This window comes from Sardina pilchardus, chromosome 2, assembly GCF_963854185.1.
Source record: "Sardina pilchardus chromosome 2, fSarPil1.1, whole genome shotgun sequence".
In the NCBI taxonomy this organism is placed as follows: Eukaryota; Metazoa; Chordata; class Actinopteri; order Clupeiformes; family Clupeidae; genus Sardina; species Sardina pilchardus.
In genome coordinates, this window is record NC_084995.1 from 4804272 (window position 1) to 4832152 (window position 27881).

Below are 27881 nucleotides of genomic sequence, written 5' to 3' on the forward strand. Positions count from 1 at the left end.
AGATTTTATGGTTAGTCTTTTTGGGGGCTTTATTTTCATGGCATTCTTTTTTGAAAAGTTTGAAAGATTTTTTTGATAAATATTTATTTGTATTGATAAATAATTTGGATATATAGACTTGATATGGCCATTACTCCTTTATGCTATGAATAACACAAAACGTTCTCTAGAGAATATATTGCTAATGAATAACAAGAATGCCTCTTCATTTCAAGGCAAAATGTCAATGGCCGGGTTTCCCAAAATCGTTAAGAAGCTCTTAAGTCCTAAGAACTTCTTAGGAGCGTTCTTAGAACATTCTTACAACGCTCCTAAGAAGTTCTTAGCACTTAAGAGCTTCTTAACAATTTTGGGAAACCCGGCCAATGTCAATTCAAATGTCAATTCAGACTGTCTGAATGTTTTTGTAATATATGCAATGTTTTGCAATGTGCAATTTTTGTTGCTGTATTACAAAAAGGCTGTCTCGTCCTGATCATGTTCCATCCCTACATTGTTGAGACATCCATCAGCATCACAACTGCATGCAGGTGTGCAAGGCTGTCCATTCTTAAGGCAAGTGCAGGCATGTGTATGGCACTTGGTTCTACAACCACAAGTTATCAGCTCCAAGCAACTACTTGGAACAGGAGGTTCCTGAGTCACACAACCACCAAGTGTTGGTCTACAACCTTCCAACCACCTGTCTCCTCAGGGATTTCACTAATGGCAGGGTCAGACTATAGGCTACAATGTTTTTGTCGCTCACAATTGTCGTTTACGATCTACCATGTCACACTATACGATTTTAGAACCATGAAAACCTCTCCGCGTCTTGGTTGGGAGAGTGGCCACATACACCGAAAGCATCGGTCGCGTCATTACGACTCCCGTCAAATTTCTGACAAGCCAAGCCAGTCTTTTGGTCGGGCTGTTTTAGAACGTTGTGAACGACAAATCGCAAGTCGTGAAGCATGTCACATTATAAGATTCCCTCCGCGTTTGATGTCGTGCCCGATCATTTGAAATCGGATACGGCGCTGTAAACTTGTCGGTCACGACAAATGGCCAAAATCGGGCTGATATTGTGCAATCTGACCAGGCCATAACATCTACCTTGTCAGATTGCAACCATACCTTTGCCTGGTGATTTGCCCATGCAATATGCAATGACAATTCATCACTTGTTGGAGGTAACATTTCCATTGCCTTTTTGCCTTTCTGCCTCTCTGAAACAAGTCATGTCTAGCCCTGTCAATACCCAAAAATGTGCATGGTGCTTTGTACAGATGGCACAAAAACTCCTCAACGTCACCTTGAGGCCCATCCCGACCAACACCATGTAACCGTTCTGGGTGTTGCAAATACACAGTCCAACATGACTTCTTCCCATGTCCAGCAAATGAAGAGACAGTATCACAACCAGTTAGGGCATGGAAGCCGAGTACATTATCCACAAATACCCGAGGTAGTTCTCATTGATAAGGTGGACTGGGTAGCACTCACATTCCTTGGAAGTCCCACTCATCATCCACACCTTGCAGACTTGGTTTCTAGTGAAGTGAAGAGGCAGAAGGAGGAGATCTGTATCACGGCACTTCACAATGATGTTCTCGTAAAAGCATTAATTACTTCCAGCATATGTAGGATGATGCGTGTGTCAGCCTCCTCATGGTTTGCCTGTAGACCATGAATAATTCCACGTGGAAAGTGTGCAATACAGTCTCTACTCTCGGTTTTTATTTCCTAATGATGTCATTATTTTTTGTCATCCGCAAAACTAAAGATTGTTTTATGTAACTTATCATCTAACCGTGTGTTCACATCAGAAGCAACCAGAGTGACGAACGTCATTATTTATCTGCAAATAGGGTGTCCATAGCAAATACGGTGGCAAGGCAAGTTTTATTGATATAGTGCATTTCATACAGGGGAGCTCAATGTGCCTCACATAAAACAAAATAATAAAGCGAAACGAATTGGGTGACCAGATCGAAAAAGTTAAAAGTCTGAATATGCTAATGAACTATGATGTAGCTCGGCGAAAACCAATTGGAATGTACACATTTTCGAATGCCCCAGGCTGACAGGCCAGAGCCGCTCTATGATAAACTAAATCAAACATCCCAATATAAAGTCATGAGTGGATAAAACAAATTAATGTTGAAGCGGACTCATGTTGACTCTTCTTCAGTGAGCCTGGCAACCTGGTCGCTTCTGATGTGTGTTAAAATCTAAATTCTTTTCACATTTACCTATCATTGTGGCAAGTACCATCTGGAACCTCAGACCCCACTGTTCTAGCATGGTTGGCAACATTTAAAAAGAATGCCATTAAAAAAAAACAGGTCCCCAAAAAGACGAACCATAACATTTATTTATTGTTTTTGAGCTGTTGACCTTTAAATTTGACCTTAAATTGTGAACTTAATTTTGGCAACCACTGGATTCTGGAACCTCAGACCCTACTGACAACTTCTAGCATGGTTTCCAACTTTTTAAAAAGAATGCTATGAAAATAGAGCCCCCCCAAAAAGATGAACCATAAAATGTATTGTTTTTGAGCTTTTGACCTTCAAATCTGACCTTAAATTCTGAACATGATTTTGGCAACCACTGAATTCTGGAACCTCAGACCCTACTGACAACTTCTAGCATGGTTGGCAACTTTTTGAAAAGAATGCTATATGAAAATAGAGCCCCCAAAAAAGACAAACCATAAAATGTATTGTTTTTGAGCTTTTGACCTTCAAATTTGACCTTGAATTCTAAATATGATTTTGGCAACCACTGGATCCTGGAACCTCAGACCCTACTGTTAACTTCTAGCATGGTTGCCAACATTTAAAAAAAAAGAATGGCATCAAAAAAGAGGTCCCCAAAAAGACAAACCATTACATGTATTTATTGTTTTTGAGGTTCTGACCTTCAAATTTGACCTTAAATTATGAATATGATTTTGGCAACCACTGGATTCTGGAACCTCAGACCCTACTGTTAACTTCTAGCATGGTTGCCAACATTTAAAAAAGAATGCCATGAAAAAAAGAGGTCCCCAAAAAGACAATCTATAACATTTATTATTGTTTTTGAGCTTCTGACCTTCAAATTTGACCTTAAATTCTAAATATGACTTTGGCAACCACTGGATTCTGGAACCTCAGACCCTACTGATAACTTCTAGCATGGTTGCCAACTTTTTAAAAAGAATGCTATGACAATAGAGCCCCCCAAATAGACAAACCATAAAATGCATTGTTTTTGACCTTTTGACCTTCAAATTTGACCTTAAATTATGAATATGATTTTGGCAACCGCTGGATTCTGGAACCTCAGAGCCCTCTAATAACTTTTAGCATGGTTGCCAACTTTTAACAAAAAATGCCATCAAAAGTGTTTTCTAAGCACATTTCCTGGTGTTGGCCTGCCGACTATGCTGTAAAAGATTGTCATAGCCTACAAAAATAGAATCTAGGTTGTCCCAGGATCACAACCTGGGTGGACAACCCGGTCAATAAGCTGCTGTTTGTGTGTCATCACCCTCTTTATGCCCCATTATAAGTCTATGGACGAATATATTATGGGGTGAATAGGGTAAAAAAATTAACAAATAGATATTCCCACAAAAATTCCTTAGATTATTATTTACATAATAAGTGATTTAGATAACACCCCACCCCCCCTCCAAAAACAAAGAATTCCAACAAACAATTAATGTTTTCAAGTTTTAATTAAAGCCAGGACACAAAAAATATATAATAAATCGTATAATATTTAAGTATTACATAAAATATATTTGCAGTGTAAAAAAACATATTTGTAGCTCAAAACGAGTGCCAGATTCCATGAAGGGCCTTATGTATCAATGATTCCTACTAGTACTTGTGCTGAGCAGTTTTCGAAGTATAAAATACATATGAAAAAATACAAGAAAAGAAAAAAAAAACATGTGTACCTCTGTGCATGGTATCAAGGTGGTGTAGAAATTGTATTCACAATTTTCAATTTTGCAACAAAGAGGAATCCTCGTTGATGCAAGTAGGTTAACTGGTCTGTGTATCAATCCTTATGGACAGGAATCTGTATATGCTAATTGTGTAAGCAGACTTAATGCTTGGCTTGTGGCTTGTATTTTTATTATATATTTTTGGGGGCTTTTTGCCTTTATTATGGCAGGACAGTGAAGACAGAGACTAGAGAGAGATGGTGTGGAATAAGGAATGACCCACGCTGGATTTGAACCTAGGTCCCCATGGGCACTTGGGGAAATGTGGTATGGTGCTGTAAGAGGTTATGCCAAAGCCCTTGGCCTGTGGCTTGTCGCCATCATGATCAATGAAAATTAATCACACTATTGACTTCAAGTTATATTTAAAAGTGGGGCTCCAGCTTTTTTCAGCAACATCATGTTTTACAACTGTAATCAAAACAAATGACTAGCTTGTTTAATTCACTTCATTAGATCTACACTGACATTATTTTAGACTGAACCAGGGCCTTACATACTAGGTGTGCATTCCGCAGATGCTGTGTTTAATAGGTCATGGTTTGCTATTTTGCCCATGTATTTTTTTTTTCAAAGCCGTTGTGATTGACACCTTACCAACTTTACATATTACTATGACCAAACAGACTTTTCCCAATACTTTTCATTTGGAAATTTGGATGAAATTCTGGATAACAGTAATTAATAATTCCATACTTAAACAGACTTTCTAGTCCTACATAACAATGTGCGTACAGTGCACATGGTCCTATGACCAGCTGTACACAATTATTGATACATTTGGCCTTTGACCTTGCAAAACTATAACAGTCACTAACTTTATAGCAAAGACATGCATTACATTGGATGTGACATGTTAAAAAGAACATTAAGGGAACACAGAGAGCAGAACGCCGCAAATATCCCATCTCACAATGCTAACAAAAGCGGAACAAACAGTGGATCTTCCCCTGTGATTTGAATCAGCTCAAAAATTTAATATATTCTTCCTTGGCACATGCTACACCCTTCCATGAAGTTTCATGAAAATCAAGTTGGTAGTTTTGGCATAAATCTGCTGCCAAACTAACAGACAAACAATCTGAACAGAAAGTATAATCTCAATGGCAGATGTAATTGTATGGTAACACATAACATAAGAATGAGTAACTCATGAGAAACCACTGCCACGAATTTAAGGGGACAATATTCAAGACACATTTATTCAATTTGTACTTCGATAATTACAGCCAGCAACTTAAAAATGCAGGAGGAAATACATAACCTCAATGATCATGTTTTCCCTCTCATTTTCAAGATGTACCAACTGGCATTAATAACATCAGATTTATTCTAATTAATTTCAACCCTCCACAGGGAAAAGGTCCCTTCAAGTTTGTTACACTTACTAATATACGTATTATTATTTATTATATACTTGAAAACTTGGACCTTTTGTACAAACTGTCAGGAAATTTGGAACGCTTTGAGTAACATATACTGTAGGTACTAAAAAGAGGAGATGATATGAGTGTAACGTAAAGTGTGTTGGCAAGCAGAAAAGCAAGTAAAAGGAGGCTACTCTTGTGCCTCTTTGCCAGTCATCTTGTAGATCTCTGTTGGACCATCCACATGAGTAATGGTAGTAGTAAGCTGAATGTCCTCTCCACTGTTGGCTCCTTGACCCCCTGAACAGATAAGTAATTAAAAAGTAAGGTAACTGTTACATGATTTAAAAACAGGTAAAATCCTACCACAGTTTACAGTTTTTTTCAATCGCTAACAAGCGTTTGTCCATTCAGTTCAGCATCGGTCTTTTGTGGTCTATTTGATATTCATGGCATGCACTTGAAACGCCAAAAGTTCTGACATGTTAAATTGACGTTAGTCATTAATTCACCACATGATAAAATGCTGTCGTAGCTTGACGCACTGTGTCCTACTGTAGCCTATGCCTATCTCTGAATCAACATGAACATGCATACCTAGATCTATATAAGTTGCTAGAAATGTATTTTCCATTGTTACAAAGTTACAAAATGCGCGATCTTCTCCGTGCATGTACGGTTATGTATGAGATTTCTGTTAAATGGGTAGATGACATGACGTGGCTTTTTCACCGTCACAGAAGATAAAAGATCATTAATTTCACATTTTCATAATTTAAAATACTGTAAAAGGTTTAACATTTTCTTGTTTTACATGAATTTGTTGTTTTAATACCTGAGTTATTTATCGTCTTTTCAGAACTTTGACCCAAACCTTAAAATTGTCCTATGGTGTGATGGTAGACAACATAATTCTATTAATATTAACTTTTATAAATAGAGGAGATAATGCTTAAAAATGTTAATGAACGCTCCTGGCATAATTGTGCAAGTGTCTATTTTACTAAGTGGCAATCACTTTTCCCATACATATATTTTTAAAATGGTAGGAACTCCGTAAAGTTCGTCACAGAAAAAAATGTCCTTTGGTGTTATGCAATAACCTGATGTTAAGTTGGCCAATATCATGGACAACTACATTTAGTTGAAAGACCCCATTCAAGGTCATGTGACTGAGGACCCCAATGAAGCGCAGGAGCAGTGAACATGTTGAGTATTTTTCTCAGAATTGTTCAAATATTCAACTATGTTTTCAGACCACTGAAGTTGTTAAGTTTTTTTGTCCTTTGGTGTGACCCCCCTAAATGTCATTTTTTAATTCAAATTTGTATTTTTAACAGCAGGACTATGTAATATTATGCAAATGCATGATGTCAGTTGCTAATGACAGTTCAGTTAGTATTAGCATGGTCATTAACAGCCACAAAAGCTTAAATGTCCTTTGGGGTGACAGGAAATGTCCTTTGGTGTGACACGTAATAATGACTTAAATTCAAATATTTATTGCTGTTTTAGAGAAGACATGCAATGTTCTTAAGTGTTACTAAAACAACTATAATGTAAAGTACATAAATCTAAAACTTTTTTTTTATAACAGAAAGAACCTCCCTACAGGACCTGTGGCCCAACCTGCCGCAGAACTTCCAGTGTTGCCACCAACGTATAGAATGTCATTGTAGATAATTGTGTCAAGTATGATTAAAAACTGCTCTAACAGCTGAAAAAAACAGCCTGAACAGCTTAAGGTGGTTTGCTGGTTGACCAGCTTGTTAACCAGCTTGTTTGACCACCCTATGATGGCTATAGGCCAGCAAAACTCTTGCAAAAACATACCTGCAGTTTATGATGGTAATTCTGCTAGTTTTGCTTGTCGTACCATCTCACGCTGGTCATTTTAGTTGGTGTCGCTGGTCTACATTGCTGGTTTTTACTGGTCATGCCAGCTTATGTTGGTCATTCTAGCAAACCAGCATGGCCATCTTACACCTACAATGTCAAGCTTGGCAGGCTTGTCACCAGCATGACCATCTCACACCAGCTGTATCCCACACGACAGGCTGGTCACACCAGCATGACCAGCTTCCATAGATGGTCACGCCAGCATGTCCACCTGGTGGCCTAACCAGTTAAACTAGCAAAGACCAGCAAAAAACAGCTAAAACCAGCTTCTAAATGGGCTTCTTGCTATTTTTTTCAGTATAGGGATGTTTTAGACAGAGTGGGCTACATGAATGTTATGCAATGTTTTAAAATGGAATCTCCCTATTGAGGATTATGGTCAAAGCACGTTTATAGACATTAAAGGCGTGGCAGTCCACATTAACTAATTTAATGGTGTGATTTTGTGATCAGGTGCTGGACACAAAAGGGTTGTTCTTATGTCTCTTAATCAGTCATGGGTGTGTTTTGGGCGTTACATCCTTTAAACCAATGAGAATAATATCTATCATTCCCTTTAACAGCAAACAATGCAGCTTCAAACAGCAGCACATTTGAAGGAATATCATGCACACAAGACTACATGGAACAGGGATTCCACTAAACCTTGCTTTACTAAAACCTGTTTGTGACTAGCAGAGTATAGCCTACATGCATTTGCACTCACCTATTATTTGAACTCATAGACAAAGTGAAACTTCACCGTGGTTTCATAGTCAACAAATTAGTTCAACATAGTTAAGTACTATCACTATTGACTGACAATGGCTTATCATCAAAAAAATAGCCTGAAAAGAGCAACACTTGTCCAACAAATGTCCTCCTTTATCACTGTTACAATATCACTTCATACAGCGCCCTCCATAATTATTGGCACCCCTGGTTAAGATGTGTTAAAAGCCTTAAAATAAATTCAGTTTTTATTGTAGAAGCATACTCACACTGAAAATTGTAGAAAAATGTAACCTTCAACTCAAGTGAATTTTAAGGTGGGAAAAAAAATCGCTGACTGAGAAATAATTATTCTTCATAAAATCACCTGTTCCACAATTGGCACCCCTAACAATTCCTAGGAAATAAATGAAATTAAAGTATTTCTGTCATTTCTGTCATTTCTACAGTAGTTTACAAAGTCAATCAGAGTATGTAGGAACATTTAATTAGTAATTCTTAACATTCTGTTTCCCTGGGCTATAAATATGACGTGACACAGAGGCCATTTCTCTTCAACATGGGAAAGACAAAGGAACACACTGTTCAAGTAAGGTGGATGTGTGTCGACCTTCACAAGTAAGGCAATGGCTACAAGAAAATAGCCACTCGCACACCTGCCCATATCTATGGTCAGAGGAATCGTTAAGAAATTTAAAACAACTGGAACAGTGGTAAACAAGCCTGGAAGAGGACGCAAGTTTATTTTGCCACCACGCACAGTGAGGAGGATGGTAAGAGAAATAAAAAAAATCTCCAAAACTCACTGTTACAGAATTGCATCAAATGGTTGCATCTTGGGGTCACAACGTCTCCAAAACAACCATCAGGCACTATCTACATGCCAACAAGTTGTTTGGGAGGCATGCACGGAAAAAAACCTCTCACTCAAAATCATAAGCACAAACGTCTGGAGCGGTACTGGGCCACTCTAAGTGGGTCTGGCGTAACAAAAAGATGAGTATACAGAACAGCACCTCATGCCCACTGTGAAGTATGGTGGAGGATCGGTGATGCTGTGGGCCTGTTTCTCTTCCAAAGGGCCTTGGAACCTTGTTAGGGTGCATGGCATCATGAATGCTTTGAAATACCAGGACATTTTAAATCAAAATCTGGTGGCCTCTGCCCGAAAGCTGAAGATGGGTTGTCACTGGGTCTTTCAGCAAGATAATGACCCTAAACATATGGCCAAGTCTACACAGAAATGGTTTACCAGACACCGTATCAAGCTCCTACCATGGCCATCTCAGTTTCCAGACCTCAACCCCATTGAAAACCTGTAGGGTGAGCTGAAGAGGAGAGTGCAGAGGAGAGGACCCAGGTTGCTGGATGATTTGGAGATTCTGTGCAAAGAGGAATAGTCGAAGATCCCTCTTTCTGTTTTCTCTAATCTTGTGAAACATTATAAGAGAAGATTAGGTGCTGTTTTATTAGCAAAAGGGGGTTGTACAAAGCATTAACATCAGGGGTGCCAATAATTGTGGCACACATGATTTGATGTAAAATAATTATTTCTTAATGTGGGATTTTTTTTCCTTCTAAATAAATGCACTTGTATTAAAGGTTGGATTTTACGCTTTTTTTAAATTGTGGTCCTATATTATTTGGAAAAAAAATGAATTTCTTAGAAGCTAAATAACACATCTTAACCAGGGGTGCCAATAATTATGGAGGGCGCTGTATATTCTGACTCACTTCATGCAATAACTATCTTTGTCCTTCGGTGTGGCATTTTGTCCTATAGTGTGACACACATAAAACAACAGAAAAACATCCTTAATTTCAAAATGTCTTTTTTTAAAAGCCAGGTTTGGCATTAGGGGAGCTCCAATAATATCTCCTCTTAGATAGGTACAATTTCAAACAGTTTTGTAAGGTTGGCGGAAAAAAAATTATCGACATTCATAGGAAAAAGTTAATCAAGTTCATCTTTTCATGGTGAAAATGATCGTAATTAGTACTTTTATCCGAAATATATATAATTTTAAGAAATTAATGATTTAATAATGTGAGCAATCATGTTTTTTGTATTTTTTTTAATGTTATTCAATATCATTTCTTCGTACTTTTTAAATGTCACACCATAGGACACATTCATAGTGCAGATGAGTGTAAACGTGGAAAAAAACATGTGAGGTCATTGACAAAATCAGTGATCACTATTATTTTCTGAAACTACAGTTTCTATACTACAGAAATATTTTTCTTTTTTCATAAAAAACAATGTTTTCCAAAAATAGCACTTTTTCTTGGCCAGATGTCAACTACCCAAATACATTTTATTTTCAGTTGTCAAAAGTGGTGGGGACAAAATCTGTGATAACAAAAAGTGCTGGGTACATGTACCCAGCGTCCCCGGTTAAAATGAACGCATGCCTCCGTTTTAAAATAACCTATAAATAACATTTCTAAGTAGGCCTAGCATATAAATGTAGCCTAATGTCCATCTTGTCCATCTCTTTCGTCTTCACCTTGACAACTATAGCCTATTCACGGAAATGCGGTCTTGTAACTGCAATGAATTAATGAATTAATCTAAGGTTGCCTATCGAGTCTTTCAGGTTGAATTGAAGGCTATTTCCTTCTGATAGGTCTATAGGCGATTTTCTAAAACCATTTTCATTCATTTCAACAATGGTTTATTGAAACATCGTTTGATTAATTTCGCCAGTCATCACCTTCATTTTAATGATTAAATGAGATTAAAGGAGTCGACTATTGACGGATATGCGGTCTTCATCATTAAATGCAGTTGAAATGCGGGTTGAAACTTTCTGCCACCTGGTGGTTGTTTGGGTACACTGCCTTGGCCTCGAAAAAAATCGGCTTGACAGCCTATGGGATCTCTTCGGGATTGCCGCGGCAAAAGGTGCATTCTCAACCCGTACCAACAGTATGTGTAAAAATATTAATTGCAACCACTGTAATCTTTCAGCGTTATTATTCACCAAAAGGTTTTAGAATAATAAAAACTCTTCCTGGCTAGCCTAGAAACATTCACATATTATCAACTTATTTTACCAGTTGCAATAGTAAAACGTGTATTTCTTAAGGCTAAAACACCTCAGTCAACATATCACAATAATGGCAAAGCCGTTCTTTCAATGTTGTCAGCAAGCTCCATTTTCTGTCAGACAGAGGGAGGGAAGAACATGAACATGAGCTTGAACATTATCTTTCTGTAAGTGAAGACCTTACCACTCGACTGCTCATCGCCGTAGAGTTTATGTGATGGTGCGTACAGGAACAGAAGTGCAAAAACGTAGAGGTTCCACATGCCATATATTCCAGTGAAGAAGGCACTGTTCACTTCAACAGTGTAGTCTCCCCAATGCCAATGACCTTCATTCACCTAATTTTTGTATAAAGAGACCAACATTCAGTAGATGAGACAAATCCAGCTGTTTTTTCCAGAACTCAACACAAATGCACAATGTTTTCAAATCTAAAACAAAACATGATTTTATTTATAAATATATTTTTAAACACAATGAGGAGAGTCAGCATACATATTCAAGGAGAATCAGCATACAGTACCTGACTAATGATGAAGAAAATGACAGTCATGGCTGCACATGCCAGTGTGACGAGCATAAGAAACTTGAAACGGAAGATTAGACCCTGTGAGAAATTGAGGTCAGAAATGATAAAGGTATGGTTATTCTATTGTGACTTATTTCAGATATCAATACATTGTATACATTGCAAGGGTGGTAAAAAGTTGGCGAACACTGGTGATGCGCGGGTCGGGTATTTTTTCAACCCGCGGGTCACGCTTTTATGAAATTATTTGGCCCGCCCCAGCCCGCCCCAGCCCGCCCCGCACCACTATATCTATTTTGACAACCCGCCCCGCCCCGCACCCGCGAGCATTACATAGACATACTAGGCATTGTAATTGAAATGAAAACAGTCTTTATTTCAGCATGAAAGTGCTTGGAAACATCGCCCTGTAAACTGGCAACAACATAGGCTATAGCCCTATTCGCACGGGATTAGTATTACCTGTGAACCTCTGGTCATTTTCAAATTATCGCCCCACCTCTGTGCTACTTGCAGCGCATTCACACGGGATAAGCAAAGTCTGTAAATTACTCCACCCGGATATGTCGTATCTAACGTCCGAAAACAACGCAGAAAGTAGAAAAGATATGCAATTGCAATAGCAATCACTGAGATGCAGATTCGCATGAGATTAGTATCACCGGACGTCTGAGTTTGGCGAAATACAGTAGGTAATTTGCGGCGGAAATTTTACTTTATAAATTACAGACATGGCACATTCACACGGGACTAAGATCTCAGGCATCCTCCGCAATTATCACAAATCACCAAAGGTCAACAGGTAATACTAATCCCGTGCGAATAGGGCTTATGATTATGAATATGAACGATAAATCAGGTCATTAATAACAAGATGATACACATTTTAAACATTTAGAAACACAAAGCAAAAACCTACAAAGCAGCGTTTGTAATCTAGGCTAAACATTATACTAAATACGTCCGAAACGAAACAAGGATTTGTATAGGAGATAGACGGCTGAAAACGGAGAAGAATTTGAAGACAGACGTCAGTGTTCTTAATTTGCTCCTGGACAGGGAGAGATTAGTCAGTTAGGCTAGGCTACTTAATGTAAATGGACATTTCAATAGCCTATTCATGACAGTCTAACAAAGTTATGCATGTTTGTGCAAAGTAACGTTATGTGGAGCCATATGGCTCATTGAATTGAAAAGGTAGGCTAAGGAATTGTTTGGGAAATAATAACGGCTAGACATTGCTAACATTTGCAATGCAATATCAGAGTCCGTTTCTCTGTCATTATGCTGAGGAAAATAACATTAGCACTTGCCATTGAAAGCTAGCAGCCTACGTTCCTGTTGGATCCTGCAGCAAGCTGGCAACCGTGATTCAGAGGGGAGGGGGAGGCGATACACCACGCTACAGTATTTTGAAAGTAATTGCAGCCTACTCATTTTGGCCAAAATCCTACATACGGTTCCTTTAGGCTATAGGGAATTGAACGCAACATACATGGATTTTTTATTTAAATTTTGTTTTTAATGACCCGCCCCAACCCGCCCCGCAAATAAAGTTATAATTTCTTTACCCGCTCCAACCCGACCCGCAGGTTACGAGACAACCATCACTAGCGAACACCACAGTTGAGAGAAATATTTGTTTGAGGTCATCTATGCAAGGCTCACACCAATTTGCAGTGGTTCACATACCTTTAGACACTAAAGTCATGTTGGACCATTTAGCTAGTAAATTAGTAGATGCATACATTCCTTTGCAGTGGCAAGGTTAAACGTAATGTAGGGAGAATACAGTAAGAGAAACCAATGATCAATTATAATCAATTATGGTTTTGATATCATTCAGACATTACTCAGAATCTTTGAACCAAAAAAGTAATTTGTCCTCACTTGATGATCCAACAACTAACGTTATCACACCATACAAGTTAGTGTATTACGTGATTGTTGAAGTGAGACAATTTATTGCAGTGGTTCTCAAAGTGTGGGGCGGGCTCCACTAGTGGGGAATAGAGACATGACATGTGGGGCGTGATGAACATGAGGAATCTTTAATAAATGGCTCTCTTTTTTGACAAGGAAGATCATAGATACAAAACAAAATAGGCACACAAAAATATAAGAATCATAAACAAACGAACAATTAAAATTTAATTACAATATCCGATCCAGGGGACCAAAACCGGAAATGTTGTGTGGAACCAAATTAAGGATAAACATATACAGTACCCTCCAGAATTATTGGAACCTCTGCTAAAGTTTACTAAAGACTTGTATATATATGTAAGGGATAACGGCCGACGAGGTGACCGGTTCGATGGAAATAATGGCTAGGTGGAGGTCTAGAACTTCGCACGGAGACGGAGTTACCTCCGCCGTGCCATTATTTCCATCGAACCGGTCGACCTCGAAGGCCGTTATCCCGCTTATCTCCCGTTTGTATTCATAACCTGTATATTTAGAACATAGTTTTATTCCACCGTTGCGTCCGTTAACATCGCTAAAACTGTCTTGACTGTGGGACTACTTTTCCACCACATATCAACTTTCTACTTGCAGGACAAAACTGCCGTTACTAGTTCTAAATGGATGGTTGCTATGGCCAAAAGCCAGTCGTTAGTTCTAAATGGCTGGTTGCTACGGCCAAAAGCCAGTCGTTAGTTCTATCTCTCCCGTTGTCAAGCGGGCATATCCCAGGATTCTGATTAACTTTATCTTTGAAAGATCGCTACTTTTATAGCCTAAATGGCATCCAACTAGCTACAATCCACCTCCGTCATATGCTACAATGTTACTATGGTTCTGCACATCTGTATTTCAGCTTGGATGCAACGTGACAGTTCATTTAAACTTCGCAACGAGTTTGGCGAATTAATATTCAAGTGTGATACGGGAACTACTTCAAAGGTAGCAGGTTATACGAAGTTAATGGCCACCCCATCAGCCAATCAGAGAAGAGAATTCCATTGTTGAGGGAGATAAATATATATATAAAAAAAATCTGTTGTTGATTTATTGTAATCTCACAATGGAAACAATAGGAAAAATCCAACATTGAAGGGAAGCAAATTTGTTTTAAGAAAAAGGAAAATGTCATGAAGAGATAAATATTTTTAACTACAACACGTTGATCACAATTATCGGCACCCCTGACAAATCTTATGGGTGATTCTATCGAATACATGCAAATTGCTGTCCTGGAACCAAAAAACTAATATAAAAACCATTAATGCAGGAAAATGTTTGATAAAATAATATAAGCAAATACCAATCAAAACCCAAAGTAATATTTGAGGTAGCTGCAAGCTTTATATATAAAATATTATCACTTATATAGTGCTTTCGGTAACACTTTACATTACAGATTGGTAATAAGTGGGTAATGTTATGGTAATATGTATGCAATTTAATGGAAATAATATTTTTAAACCACATATTACAAATAATTAATGTGTAATTTCTAGACAATTACTGTGCAATTACCATACAACAACAATGCAAATAACTTGGATTTAAGGGTAAAATAAAATTGTAATAACTGCTGTAAATATGTACTTACTGAAGCAATTCATATTTAGGATTTACTTATTGTGACATACTATGTGACCTGTTATCTGTTGTTATGATGAAATAAATGAGGTAATTTCACAATAACTATATGGTATCAGGGCTGTAAAATACTGTTTTGTCTTTTCGAAAGGTTTTCTGTACGGTGGGGAGTTGTTGAAATCCTTTCGAAAAGACAAAAAACAGTATTTTACAGCCCTGATACCATATAGTTATTGTGAAATTAACTTATTTACTTCATAATAATAGATAACAGGTCACATTTTACCATCAAACTAACTACCACAAAAACTTTGACCATTGTGTAATTGTGCCATAACACTTAAAAGTTACTATGTAATTTAGTCCTTCATAGCACCATAATGTTGGTATAATAACAGAAATATTATGTCAAAATAAGAAAATCCTAAATATTTATTGCTTCGGTAAGTACATATTTACAGCAGTTATTATCATTTTATTTTACCCAAGTTATTTGCATTGTTGTTGTATGGTAATTACACAGTAATTGTCTAGAAATTACACATGAATTATTTGTAATATGTGGTTTAAAAATATTATTACCATGAAATTGCATAATATATTACCATAACATTACCCACTTATTACTGATCTGTAATGTAAAGTGTTACCGTGCTTTCTATTGAGAGTTGGTTGTCCCGAACCCCAAGGTCTGAATATCAACATAGAAAAAAAATGAAATCATTTTATTTTTTTTTTTAAATAAAGTTTTATGATTGTTTTTAGAAGTATCTTTTTGAATACTTTTGATAATTAAAAACAAAAACATATTTATTGGAAATTTTCAGGAAAAATCATGAATCGTGTAAAAAAATCATTCACCGATACATTGCACAGTTTGGTCAATAATATGATACTGCTTTAACCCTCTAACCGCCCAGGTTTTTTTTTATTTTTGCATACAAATTTCAAAAGGCCATGGCTTGAAAGTGGTCAGAGATAAAGTCCTACTGTAAATGTGAAAATCATTGAGTATGAACTAAAGTTTATGAAGGGGGTCAATTTATAGCCTGGATGCCAGACCGAAGTTTAGCCCCGCCTCCATTCTTTTTCTGCAGGGAACTTCGGTCTGGCACTGCTCCGTTCAGCTGCTACTATTCGAGATACAGATCTGTTCGGACCAATCACATTTCACAGGGCGGGCTTTACGTGATGATTGACAGATGAACAGCAGTGACGTTCACGGCTGCATGCATCCTCGTTCAACGAGTTGGGTGTGAGACCATGTTGGCTTAGGTTGATTTTGATTGCAACAGAAACGCTATGGCTATGAATGCATAATTTGTTCATGCAGTTTGGCCTTTCGTTTATCTTAGCTATTGAAACGGAGGTTTTATCACGGATTCGCACAACTATTTCTGAACACTTAGACCAACGAGGATATGTGGGAAAACTTCAGTTTCACTTTCACCCAGTTAAAACAGCATGTTTGGGTGATGTTGTTCCCGTTTGTTTAAAAATGTCTGTTTGCTCGTTGGGTTAACGACACACTTCCCCAGCTGTTCATTGCATACAGTTTGAAGGAATTATTTTTAAAAACGAAGGAGGATGTTTTCCATAGCCTACCCTGCTACATATTTCTGTCTTAGATTTCGCAGATACTAACAGCCAATAACTTGTTCTGTTTGGTTTGGTCTATCCAATGAGTGCAGAGCTATCCCCCCCGCACTGTATCGGTTGAATCACGCCCCATAATCGCAGCTGAATGGAGCAGTTTCAGACTCATATTCTGATAAGAATTGAGTATGACGTCGTCAGGCTAGTCAATTTACTCATCTAATTTGCCTATTATGACGTCACAGGATGGCAATAACGTCAAATTATGCACCTTTTAGTAAATACTGGTTGTTGAACACATTTGTGCAGTTTTACTTTGATTTTTTTAATTGCTCCTACATAACAAACGAACAGGACCACAGTCACATGTAAACCAACAATAGTAAACTATTAGTATTACCACAATCCCTATGTTATTATACAATAAAGTAGCCTGGTCAAATCAGTTCCTATTGCGGGTGACTTTGTAGTTCTCCAGAGCCCTATTTTAACTAGCCCTGCTGTCTGTACCATGTCAATTACAGACACTATCATGATTATCACTGGCATAGAGCACACCATGCTTATTTGAATCCTCTGGCCAATATTGCTGCAGGCAGACACTGACGTACACACGCAAAGACGCACCTCCATTCACAGACGCATCTTCACGGTGACTGCAAATGGACGACCGATCATAATCTCCAAAAGGCAGATATTCTCCTTCAGAATCAGAGTAGGTGAATGGCAGACCCAAGACTTCATAACACATGAGTTTGTTTTTTAACATTTGCCGTTTTTCTGCCGTTTTTCTCCTTCAATATGTGCATCGCGATCGCGCATTTTACTTCCGAGTTATAAACAGGAAATGCGTCTTCTTGTGTTTCTCGCGAGTAATACAGGCACTTCCTGAAAACTTTGTTACTCAAGTTTGGGCTTGAATCGAAGCTCTGGATGTCTGCCAACTAGTGGTGGAGAGTACAAAGGAGATTTGTCACCCTACTCGGATCTACCGTCTGTTTTAATCAGTGACGTTGCTTGTCGCCGTACGGCGCCTTGGGCGGTTAGAGGCCACTCCCTTCCTTTTTGGACCAGGAAGTTTGTCTTCACCTCTCTCCCTCATGGTGGCATGGTGAGTAGATCAGGCCCACCGTTTTGAAGTAAATGTTTGGAAATATCAGTGTGTGACATTTATGAATGTCACTACCGAACACACATTTTCAATGCATAACTGATTCACTGCCATTGACGTCTATAAACGTCAATTCAAATACTTGCGTTGACGTCAATCACGTTTTTCAACGGTGAGGGCTCATGGGAGGGCTTGGGAACGATCTGGCAGAGCTTCACTAAAAATCAGGCTTGAAAACAGACTGTACTAGCGATCTGAACCGCTAGGTGGCGCCAGTGCCATTTGGACGATTAGTATCCGCCTGCAGAGCCACATGCAGAGACATACAGCAAACACCACCACTGCCGATCGACCACAGTGGATCTAGTTTGCACGCGGTCCAGCGAATAAATATGCTTACTTCTTACATCAAGGATGGAAAACACTTAAATGGTATGGTTAATTTACATTTGGATATTGTTATAGACTGACGACTTTGCTAGTGCTAGCTTGCTACCGTGCTGTTCAGACTCTATAGCGACCATCAGAGTCTATAGCAACCTTGAAGAGATTGACGAGATAACACGGCAATCGTGGTTGACATACTCCCGAAACGCTAATGTTAAAGTTTTTTGTGATTTTCACAAAAATATAAATTTCTCAATTTTTTTGGTCAAAAACAGAGGCAGTAGAAAAACCTTTTTTTTCTGCTGAAAGAAGAGAGTCTACTCTTTCTTTTGGCAGTTTTGGTGTTTACATGTCATAAAGCTCACTATTCGGTGGATCTTGGAAAACCAGTCAAAATGCTGTAAAACGTATGCCAGTATGGAGCGCTCTGCACTGAAAATGGCTGGCAGCGAATGAGTTGATTAAGTTGTTCTGATTGAAACCTAAATGACCAAAAGAAACAATGTTGAGAACTGTGCGAGCTAACTACGTGCTGAGTAGCATTTTAATGGTAGGATCAAAATGAACTTATATCTTCACAACCGAAACAGTCACAGCCGAGGCATGTATTGATGTTTTGGTAGGCAAAATTACACTTATTTCTTATTTCTTTATTTTGATAAATAAATGGCAAACTTCAAGTGCACATATATTCTTTTTCAGTACAAATAATTTGTCAGTTGTATTTCTGTAATGTTTTATGTGGTTTGACTAGGACTACTGTGACGCCCCAGTGGGCATGGCTTCCTCCCTGCGCTGCATTGTGTTGTCTTGTGTTTACAGGTGTGCTGACTGATAGTGGCTGATGGCTGATTGCCGGAGATGGCGTGCCGGTGCAGAGGTCACCTGACCCGATATAGACCGCCAGCTTCATTCTATCAGGAGGCAGCAAACACGAGGCGTTTGCCTTTTTGAACATTCTGGGTTAATTGCCTCTCAAAGGACGGGAACTCAGTTGCTGCCCGACATCTGTAGTTTTGGGTTGTTTCTGTCTGCATTCTTGGCCGCAATAAATTGTAAACGCTTGTTTAAAAACTACTCCGTGCCTCCTTAATGTTATTTCCCTTTGTGGGCGTAACATAGTGGGGGCTCGTCTAAAAACTAAAAATCGATATTTGGAACTTTTGGGATTTCGGTCTTTTGACTTTTGGATTTGGCTTTTTTTGTCTTTGGTCAATTTATTCGTCGGAGAATAGTACTATTGGTAAGTGCGTTGCACTTTTGTTTAAAGGGGGACGGAGTGTGTATAATTCGCTGGTAAACGGTAACTTCGATTTGGTTGGTAATATTTTTGTAAAACGTTTTGCTTAGTTAAACTTGACGGGTTTTGAGTAGCCGTTTTGTGCTGCTTAATATACCCGAGCGCATTTCTTTCTTTAACTTTAAATCTGCGCGTAATTTGATTCACTTCTTCGCCCTTTGGTAGGCAAAGTGTGCATCTTTGGGTGCACAGTTTGTTTTGTTGGTTGTTCTTTTTGAACGGCACGGGGCTTGGTAGCAGTTGTCTCGGGGGCACTTCCGAGGTCTGCGGAGTTGTTAGTAAATTGACGGCTCTCTCGGGCCTGCGGGCTTTTGACCAGCGGGTCCTAGTGCTTAAAATCCCCGGCCACACGCTGTTTGAAGACTAAGGTCCACGATTTAGTGGGTTTTTCGGGGGTTTAGAAGGGCGTTGGAAAACAGTTTCCCTTGAAATTACGTTTAGTTTGCTATTTTTTTGCATTCGACTTATTTGGTTTGACAGACGTCATGGCTTCTCAAATGTTGACAGATTGTGTGCGAGCTCCGTCCATAGCTCTTCTTAACACGATGACTAAAGACCACCTATTAGAGGTTGCGGAGAGTTATGATATTGTGGTAACATTAATGCAGAGGAGATTAAAGGAGACGATAAAACATGCTGTCATTTCTGGCTTGGTGGAACAGCAGATACTGCCAGCGTCTGTTGAGTCACCATCGTTTAGTTTGTCCTTCGAAGAGCAAAAGGCCCTTTTGGCTTTCGAACATGAGACCGAGTTGGAGCGCCTGCGTCTATTTCAAGAGGTTGAATCTAGTAAGCACAATTCGGAAAAGATGCGCCTAGATATTGAACAGCAGCGCCTCAATCTGATTAGAGATGGGAAGATGCCAGGCCAGAACAATCCGCCTGCTCAGTTGAATTTGGCAAAACATATACGATTAGTCCCGCCGTTTAACGAAACCGATATTGATGCCTTTTTCCAACTTTTTGAACGGGTTGCTGATGTTCATGCCTGGTCAGATATCGAGAGGACTTTGCTCCTTCAATGTGTTCTGACCGGCCGAGCGCAACGCACATATTCCGCCTTGTCTGCTGCCGACAGTCAGGTTTATGAGAATGTAAAATCTGCTGTGTTGAAGTCTTATGAGCTTGTACCGGAGGCGTATCGGCATCGTTTTCGTTCTATGAGAAGGAAATCTGGTGAGACAAACAAAATGTGCGCGCGTGCATAGTTTTGCATTAAATTGATAATGTGTTCACTAACTTCACACAAAAATGTAAATAGCCTACTGACATGTAGTTAATGGGATACAGAGTTGGGGAGTTATCGTAGGCCAATTTGGTGTGAATACACACAAGGGAAATTCTCTCTTGTCAGTAGCCTGATGGTACGCGCACCTGCAGGCGAGCCTGCTTAAAATGTAAACGTTCCAGTTCATTCTGGCTTAGCTTTGACCATTTAAGGACTACTACTATAGCCTGGTCCTAACCATCCCATAATACTACCATTTCATTTCGTATTATGGTCTGGAATTTCTTTGCTCTGAAGCGCTTGCAGGAAGCGGGAAGTAACGCCCAGTTCTGGTTTGAATTGATTGGACAGCTCTCACCCAATCGGCGATAGTTACTCATAACAACATAGCGCAGGCGTTTAACGTCATCGTCACGAGCGCCCTCCCCCTTTCGCCCCCACCAACCCGTCTCTTCGTTTATTGGCTGCTTTCTGGAGGGGGGGCGTTCTGTTACAATTCTACCGAGCAGAATGCTCCACAGAGGAGCACGGCCAGACTCGTAGTGGAGGCAATCCTTGGCCGGAAGTACGTGGATGGCTCGCGAGGCTACTACTACTAGGCCTACTTTAAAATTTTGAACTGTTGTAGGCCTATTATGTTCACAGAGTATGTGACTTGGACTTAGATGACTTAGATATTCTCAATAAAGTTATTTAAAATAGACCATTTCTGAAAACAAAAACAAAAAAGTTAAAAAAAAAAAAGATTTATTGAGGATTCATGATTTATTTGATTATCTAGAAATGTGTTTTCTATATATCGACATCGGTAAATATCGGTGTCGGCCATAAACAGCAATATTAACATCGGCTATCGGTATCGGACATCGGTGCATCACTAATATTTTTTCATTAGTTCAGGGAAGGCTATTCCTATATTAACTCCTATCCAGTAAAGATGCATCCCACCTCTCTTTAAAAACTTTAAAAATGTAGAGTGCAGTAGGGATAAGTGCATCAATGAGTGCAATTGGAACAACAGATGAAAAAAGTTTGAATTGGCCTGAACGTGCCGGTGGCAGAGCTAGACGTCGGTGTGGTAGCATATGCCTGTCTGAGGGCATTCAAGTAGGTGGAAGCAGAGCCGGAGATTACTTTGAAGGCAAGCGTTAGAGACTTGAATTTGATGTGGGCAGCCAACGGTGGCCAGTATAGTTGAATGAGCAACAGGGTGACATGCGCCCTTTTGGGTAGGTTGTAGATCAAGCACGCTGCTGCGTTCTGGATCATCTGAAGGGGTTTCACTGCGCAGGCTGAAAGACCTGTCAGGAGGGCATTACAGTAGTCAAGTCGTGAGATGATTATTGCTTGTACCAAGAGTTGGGTAGCATCTTGAGTCAAGTAGTCCTGATTTTCCGTATGTTGTAGAGTGCATAATGGCATGACCGGGCTACCAAGGCAACATGATCAGAGAAGGCTAGTTGGTTGTTGAGAATGACTCCTACATTTCTTGCAGTCCTGGTAGATGCAATAGACAAGGAATCAATTTTGATGCCGATGTCATGATGTATGGTAGGTTTGGCTGGGAGGACAAGCAACTTGTTTTTCCAGAGGCTTAGCTGGAGGTGGTGTGCCTTCATCCATGTTGATATGTCTGAGGCAATCTGAGATCTGTGTCGGGACCAAGGAGTCATCAGTTGGAAAGGACAGATAGAGCTGTGTGTCATCTGCATATCAGTGATATGAGAAGCCATGTTAACTGATGATCTGTACCAAAGAGGTGGAGTAGATAGCAAAGAGAAGCGGGCCCAGCACTGAGCCCTGGAGGACCCCTCTGGTGAGACAGTGAGGTGTGGACAGCTGTCTAAGGCATGATGCGTTAAATGAGTGCCATGTATGATTCAAAACAGGAGAGAGCAGAGCCGGAGATGCCCATGCTTGAGAGTATAGAGAGAAGGATACGGTGATTAACAGTGTCAGAGGCAGCTGATAAGTCAAGCAGAATGAGTGCTGATGACCGAGCAGTCACCCTGGCTTCCTTAAAGGGACATTTCACCGATTAGCATTAAGCTTTGTATCTTTAGAAAACCAGTCATGTATTTGAATGGTCGTGCATCATTCCCTCAGTTTGCCTTGAGATGGGAGAAATACGGATTTCAATGTTGGACTTCCTGCTTTCAATAATGTAAAATCATCATTTTCGTTTACCGCCGTGAGCGTGTGCGTTTACTTTTACCAAACAAATTACAAGCAGGGGTGCCAATAATTGTGAGTGACATGTTTTTGTTGAAAATATTTATTTCTTTATGAAGTTTTTTTTTTTCTCAAAATAAAATTGCTTTCTTTCAAGGTTGCATTTTCCCTCATTTTGTTCATTGTGAGATTACAATAAATCACCAACATATTATTTTTTAAACTGGTTTTTAAGTGAACTTTAGCAGAGGTGGCAATAACTCTGGAAGTACTGTATATAAAAACGTTACAACATATAACATTACCATTTTGCCAGGTTGACGGGGTCAGGTGGGGCTTGAAAAGTGGGGAATGATAGAAAACGTTAGCCTAGAAATCTAGACGCCCCTAGCGGCAGCAAATGTAATTTGGCTGGCGGGGCAGTCTAGCAACGCTCCGTAGAGCTAAGGAGCTGAGAAATGGAAAATAAAAGCGGGCCAATCACAGCGTGTATAGAGTCAGTGGGTGGGCTTAACATAATGGTGACTGACATGCGACCAGAAGTTGCGACGGTAACGCATCCTGTTATTTGAAAACAAGAAGATGATTCGTTTAGCGTTATCCTATTGCGTGGAGAAGGAAGGTTACGCATCTTGCTACTTGGAAACAAGAAGATGATTCGTTTAGCGTTATCCTATTGCGGGGAGGGAATTTGAAAGACAACTGTTTATCCCACCCCTCCGATTGAGCCCTGTCTACGGTGAGTGTCCAGACCCTACATCTTGATGTGGTTCTGGCTCGTCAGGCTAAGAAAACGTTTGAGAACCACTGGTTTATTGCAAGGGACTATTAGCATACTGAGCATTGGGTCACTTGACTCGCATATGAACAAGTGACATCCCATTCTTAACATTTTGAGTGCCAAAAACGCAATATTGCGAATCAGTGATGCATGCATGTCTTGTCAAAACCTGGCCATTTTCGTGGGTATATCACTCGGTCTCGCCAGGTCTCATGAAAACCATGAGGCCATTTCTAGAAAACAGAGATTTTGATGAAAACTAGTCACTGTTTAGCTTGGATTTCTCAGGAACAGAGGCACGTAGAAATAAATGACGGTTTGTACCCACTGAGAGATTAAAGTCTCACCTTTCAAACAAGCCATCGTATGTGTTCATAGTTATTACATAATATATACAAAAATCGTACAAATCTAGAACAATGATCTAGATGTCTGGCACTCTGGGACAAAGCTTCCAAAAACAGCGCAGCATTCAAAGTGTTAATACATAGGGTTTAATATTATGTCCACCCTTTACAGCTTCAACACTCTAGGAAGGCTTAAGGTTTAAGGGTGAGTTTATGGTAGTTTATGAAGAAGCACATTTGTGAGGTCACACACTGATGTTGGACGAGGAGACTGGCTCTCAGTCTCCGCTCTAATTCATCCCATAGGTACTCTATCGAGTTGAGGTCAGGACTCTGGTGTGGATGAACGTGACTGACCTGCACAAACTCTGCCACAAACTCCATGTCTTTATGGACCTTGCTTTTGCACTGGTGCACAGTTATGTTGGAACAGGAAGGGGCCACCACCAAACTGTTCCCACAAAGTTGGGAGCATGAAATTCTCTCCAAATCCAAATTCTCTTAATTTAGTGCTGAAGCATTCAGAGTTCCTTTCACTGGAAGCTCAGCTCTTATTCCAACCCCAGGGCTGTACAGTGCAACATATTTGTCGCACATTCTACAAAGAATTCAGCCTGTGCGATGGATGATTTACCAATATAGCGATGGTGCGATACAGTTTTGCGTATGGCAATACAATTCATGCCTGTAATTGACAGGCAGGCTACACCAATTACCTTCCACTGTGATTAGTAGGGGTGGCACGGTTCAAAAAATCTAAGGTTCGGTTCGTATCACGGTTTAGGGTCACGGTTTTCAGTTCGATACGTTTTTTGTTGTTATTTTTTCTTTTCATCTTTAACACTCCAGAAACATATTTCAGCATACCGGTATATAGCTTAATCATCCACAATTAGGCTAGAGTATTTAAAGAATAGTTATCATGTAATAATGCACGAACTGAACTTGACTTCACATAAAGCACATTATTGTCTAAGGAAACAGTTGAGATTTTGATACAGCAAGAGGGAAGACATTGATGATTTCAACAATCTTTTAATTTATTTGGCAGGGATGGTGCACCAGCACAAAATGTAGGTCCACCCATATTTTTCATTGCATCGCCTTTTTATCGCTCTCCTTTCATAAAGTGTGAATGATTTTTTAACAAGATGTAAAGCTCGTCTTTATTTGAAACATACACACATAATGTGATCATTCATACATTCTATATACTGACATTTCTGATATTCATAACAGCAAACTTTATGCAGATTATAGCCTACTATTCATATTACAACTCCACCTCTTGAATTCAGCGGTCTGGTTGAAGCCTCAAAATATTGTAAACAAAGTAGCAGGCTAAGCTTATCATACTCTACTGGTTGGACTGTTCAGTTTCCCCACATGTGTTTAAGTTTCAAGGTAAGCTAATACTTTTTCTCCTTGGGACAGGCCCTTTTAACTCATTGGCTGCCAGCGATTTTCAGTGCAGAGCGCTCCATACTGCCAGACGTTTTACAGCATTTTGAAAGAGTAGACTCTCTTCTTTCACCAGGAAAAAACGGTTTGTTTCTATCGTTTTCCGTTCTTTAGTAATCGTCAGTAGAACATGGGTTAGTTTTGCTAAAAACACCTGTTTTTGACCAAAACATGGAGAAAACGATCTTTTTGTGAAAATCAACTTTTTAACGTTAGCGATTCAGGAGTATGTCTACCACGATTGCACTGTTATCTCGTCAGTCTCGTCAAGGTTGCTAGGGACTCTGATGGTCGCTAAAGATTCTGAACAGGACGGTAGACTTAGCAAGCTAGCACTAGCAAAGTTGTTGTTAGTCTATATAGCAATATCCAATGTAAATGGATCATACCGTTCACGTGTTTTCCATCCTTGATGTAAGAAGTAAGCATATTTATTCCCTGCATCACGTGCAAACTAGATCCACTGTGGTCGATCTTCAGTGTCTTTGCTTGTTGCATGCTGCATGCTGTCTCTGCATGAGCACTATAGGCAGATACTAATCATCCAAATGGCACTGCTGTCATCTAGCGGTTGGGATCGCTAGTACAGTCTGTTTACAAGCCTGAAACTCTGCCAGATCGTTCCCAAGCCCACCCAGGAGCCCTCCCCATTGAAAAAGGCAATTGACGTCTATAGACGTCAATGGCAGTCAACGTATGTGTCTAAATTGACGTTTAAAGACGTCAATGGCAGTTAATGAGTTAAGTCTTGGAGTTGAAAAACATTGGTATTGAGATGGTCAGTCAACTTGAATGCAAGAGTTTTAATCAAATGTCTGCAGCATAGCCTACTAATGATGCTAACCGGATTTCACAGTATTTTAGCAGTAATTTAGCTAGTTGTCTTCTGTGCGTCATTGCGTTCACGATTGTGAATGTTTTATTTGGATTAAATGTGCATGTCAAGGGCGGGTGTCCATTGAGCGCGCACGAGAGCGGGCCAAGGAGAATGAGTTCACTTCTACTGTTTGGTAAAGTTGCACGCATAGTCTACAAAAGTTGCGGAAGAACTTATAATAAATAAATAAATAAATAAAAAAGAACAACGAAACGTAATGTGTGGCGGCCGGTGCTAAATCGGTGGTGCACCGCCACAAATTAGTCTGGGAAACACTGTCTAAACTCCTCTGTCATCGTAGGTAACCTCAAATCCAAAATGTTCCCACACACCAGACCTATAAGAGGCTGGCGCATCCTGCAACTCTGCTTTGTCTCTCGCACTTGCCATTTCTAAAGACTCGCGCGCAGCACTCAAAACTCCATATACTCTTGCACGAAAGGGAAACACATCGTCACATCTGGGAATTAATTGCACATGCCATAACTAGCCGGACCCGTAGAACAGTACGACGAACACACACTCCGAACCGTGACATGCCATCCGCACGGTTCGGATCATTTTTCAAAAACCGTGCCACCCCTAGTGATTAGCAGTGTTGGTCAAGTTACTTTGGAAAAGTAATTAGTTACTGATTACTTACCCAAGAAAGTAATCATGTTACTTTACTGATTACTTCCCCCAAAAGTAATTAGTTACTTTTACTAATACTTTACTTAAGTTACTTTTCAAAAACACACTAGCTTGGCTACACAACCTTAATATGCTATTAAGCAATACACCTTTCAGCCTTATTCTATTCTTTCTGCATATTCCATCCTATAAAATAGAATCAAATGCAGTGTTGTGCATAAAACGAGTTCTGTGAACTATGAACTGCATGCAACACATTTGTAAATAAAGATCTTGAACGTGAATTCCTTCAGATTATGTTAAATGAACAACGAGCGTCACTGCTGAGTTCCAATTAACGTTATGCCTGCATGTCACGCTCCAATCTTTCATCGATGCTGCGGATGTAACAGAACACATGCTGCATTGTTGCAACAACATTCGAAACGGGCGCGCTGTCGGTGGTAAAACAAAATCAGTAGCCCTGTGACAGTGGCCGCATATTCTGCACCACCCCTCACTCAAACACACAGAGAATCTGGAATGTATAGCCTAATTAACCGAAGAGTCGGACCTCCGTTTGGCAAACCTCATAGGCTGCAGGTTATGTCTGAAAGCGACTAGCCTACAGAGAATGATACAGGCTCTACCTATTAGGCAAAGACTCCGACGGTAACCTACAAACTTAACCTTATGTCAACCGAAAACAAGTTTGAACGTCAACGACCTCAATTTCGAATTTGAAAAGACATTTGAGTTGAAGCATCAGTCCAGAGTGAAAGCTATAGGCAAAAGCATAAGTCATCGAAATTAAATGAAAGTAGAAAGAAGAATAAAGTGAAGTAAAGATAAGTAGGCTAAAACAAGTCCCTGTCCCGAACTATGGGAAAAGTTTAGGAAAACCCCAACTCACATA

At 39.6% G+C, this 27881-nt stretch overlaps 1 protein-coding gene across 1 annotated transcript in view; it reads right to left on the bottom strand.

The window, feature by feature from the left end:
- Positions 1 to 3690: 3690 nt before the first annotated feature.
- wls (Wnt ligand secretion mediator) overlaps positions 3691 to 27881 on the bottom strand; it is a 118233-nt gene continuing 94042 nt past the window's right edge. Inside the window, exons 10-12 of the mRNA XM_062517234.1 lie at positions 11539 to 11622; positions 11200 to 11353; positions 3691 to 5652 (exon numbers count right to left, since the gene is read on the bottom strand). Coding sequence (XP_062373218.1) covers positions 5543 to 5652; positions 11200 to 11353; positions 11539 to 11622 — 348 coding nt within the window. The 3' untranslated portion in view covers positions 3691 to 5542. The remainder of the gene's footprint in view (positions 5653 to 11199; positions 11354 to 11538; positions 11623 to 27881) is intronic.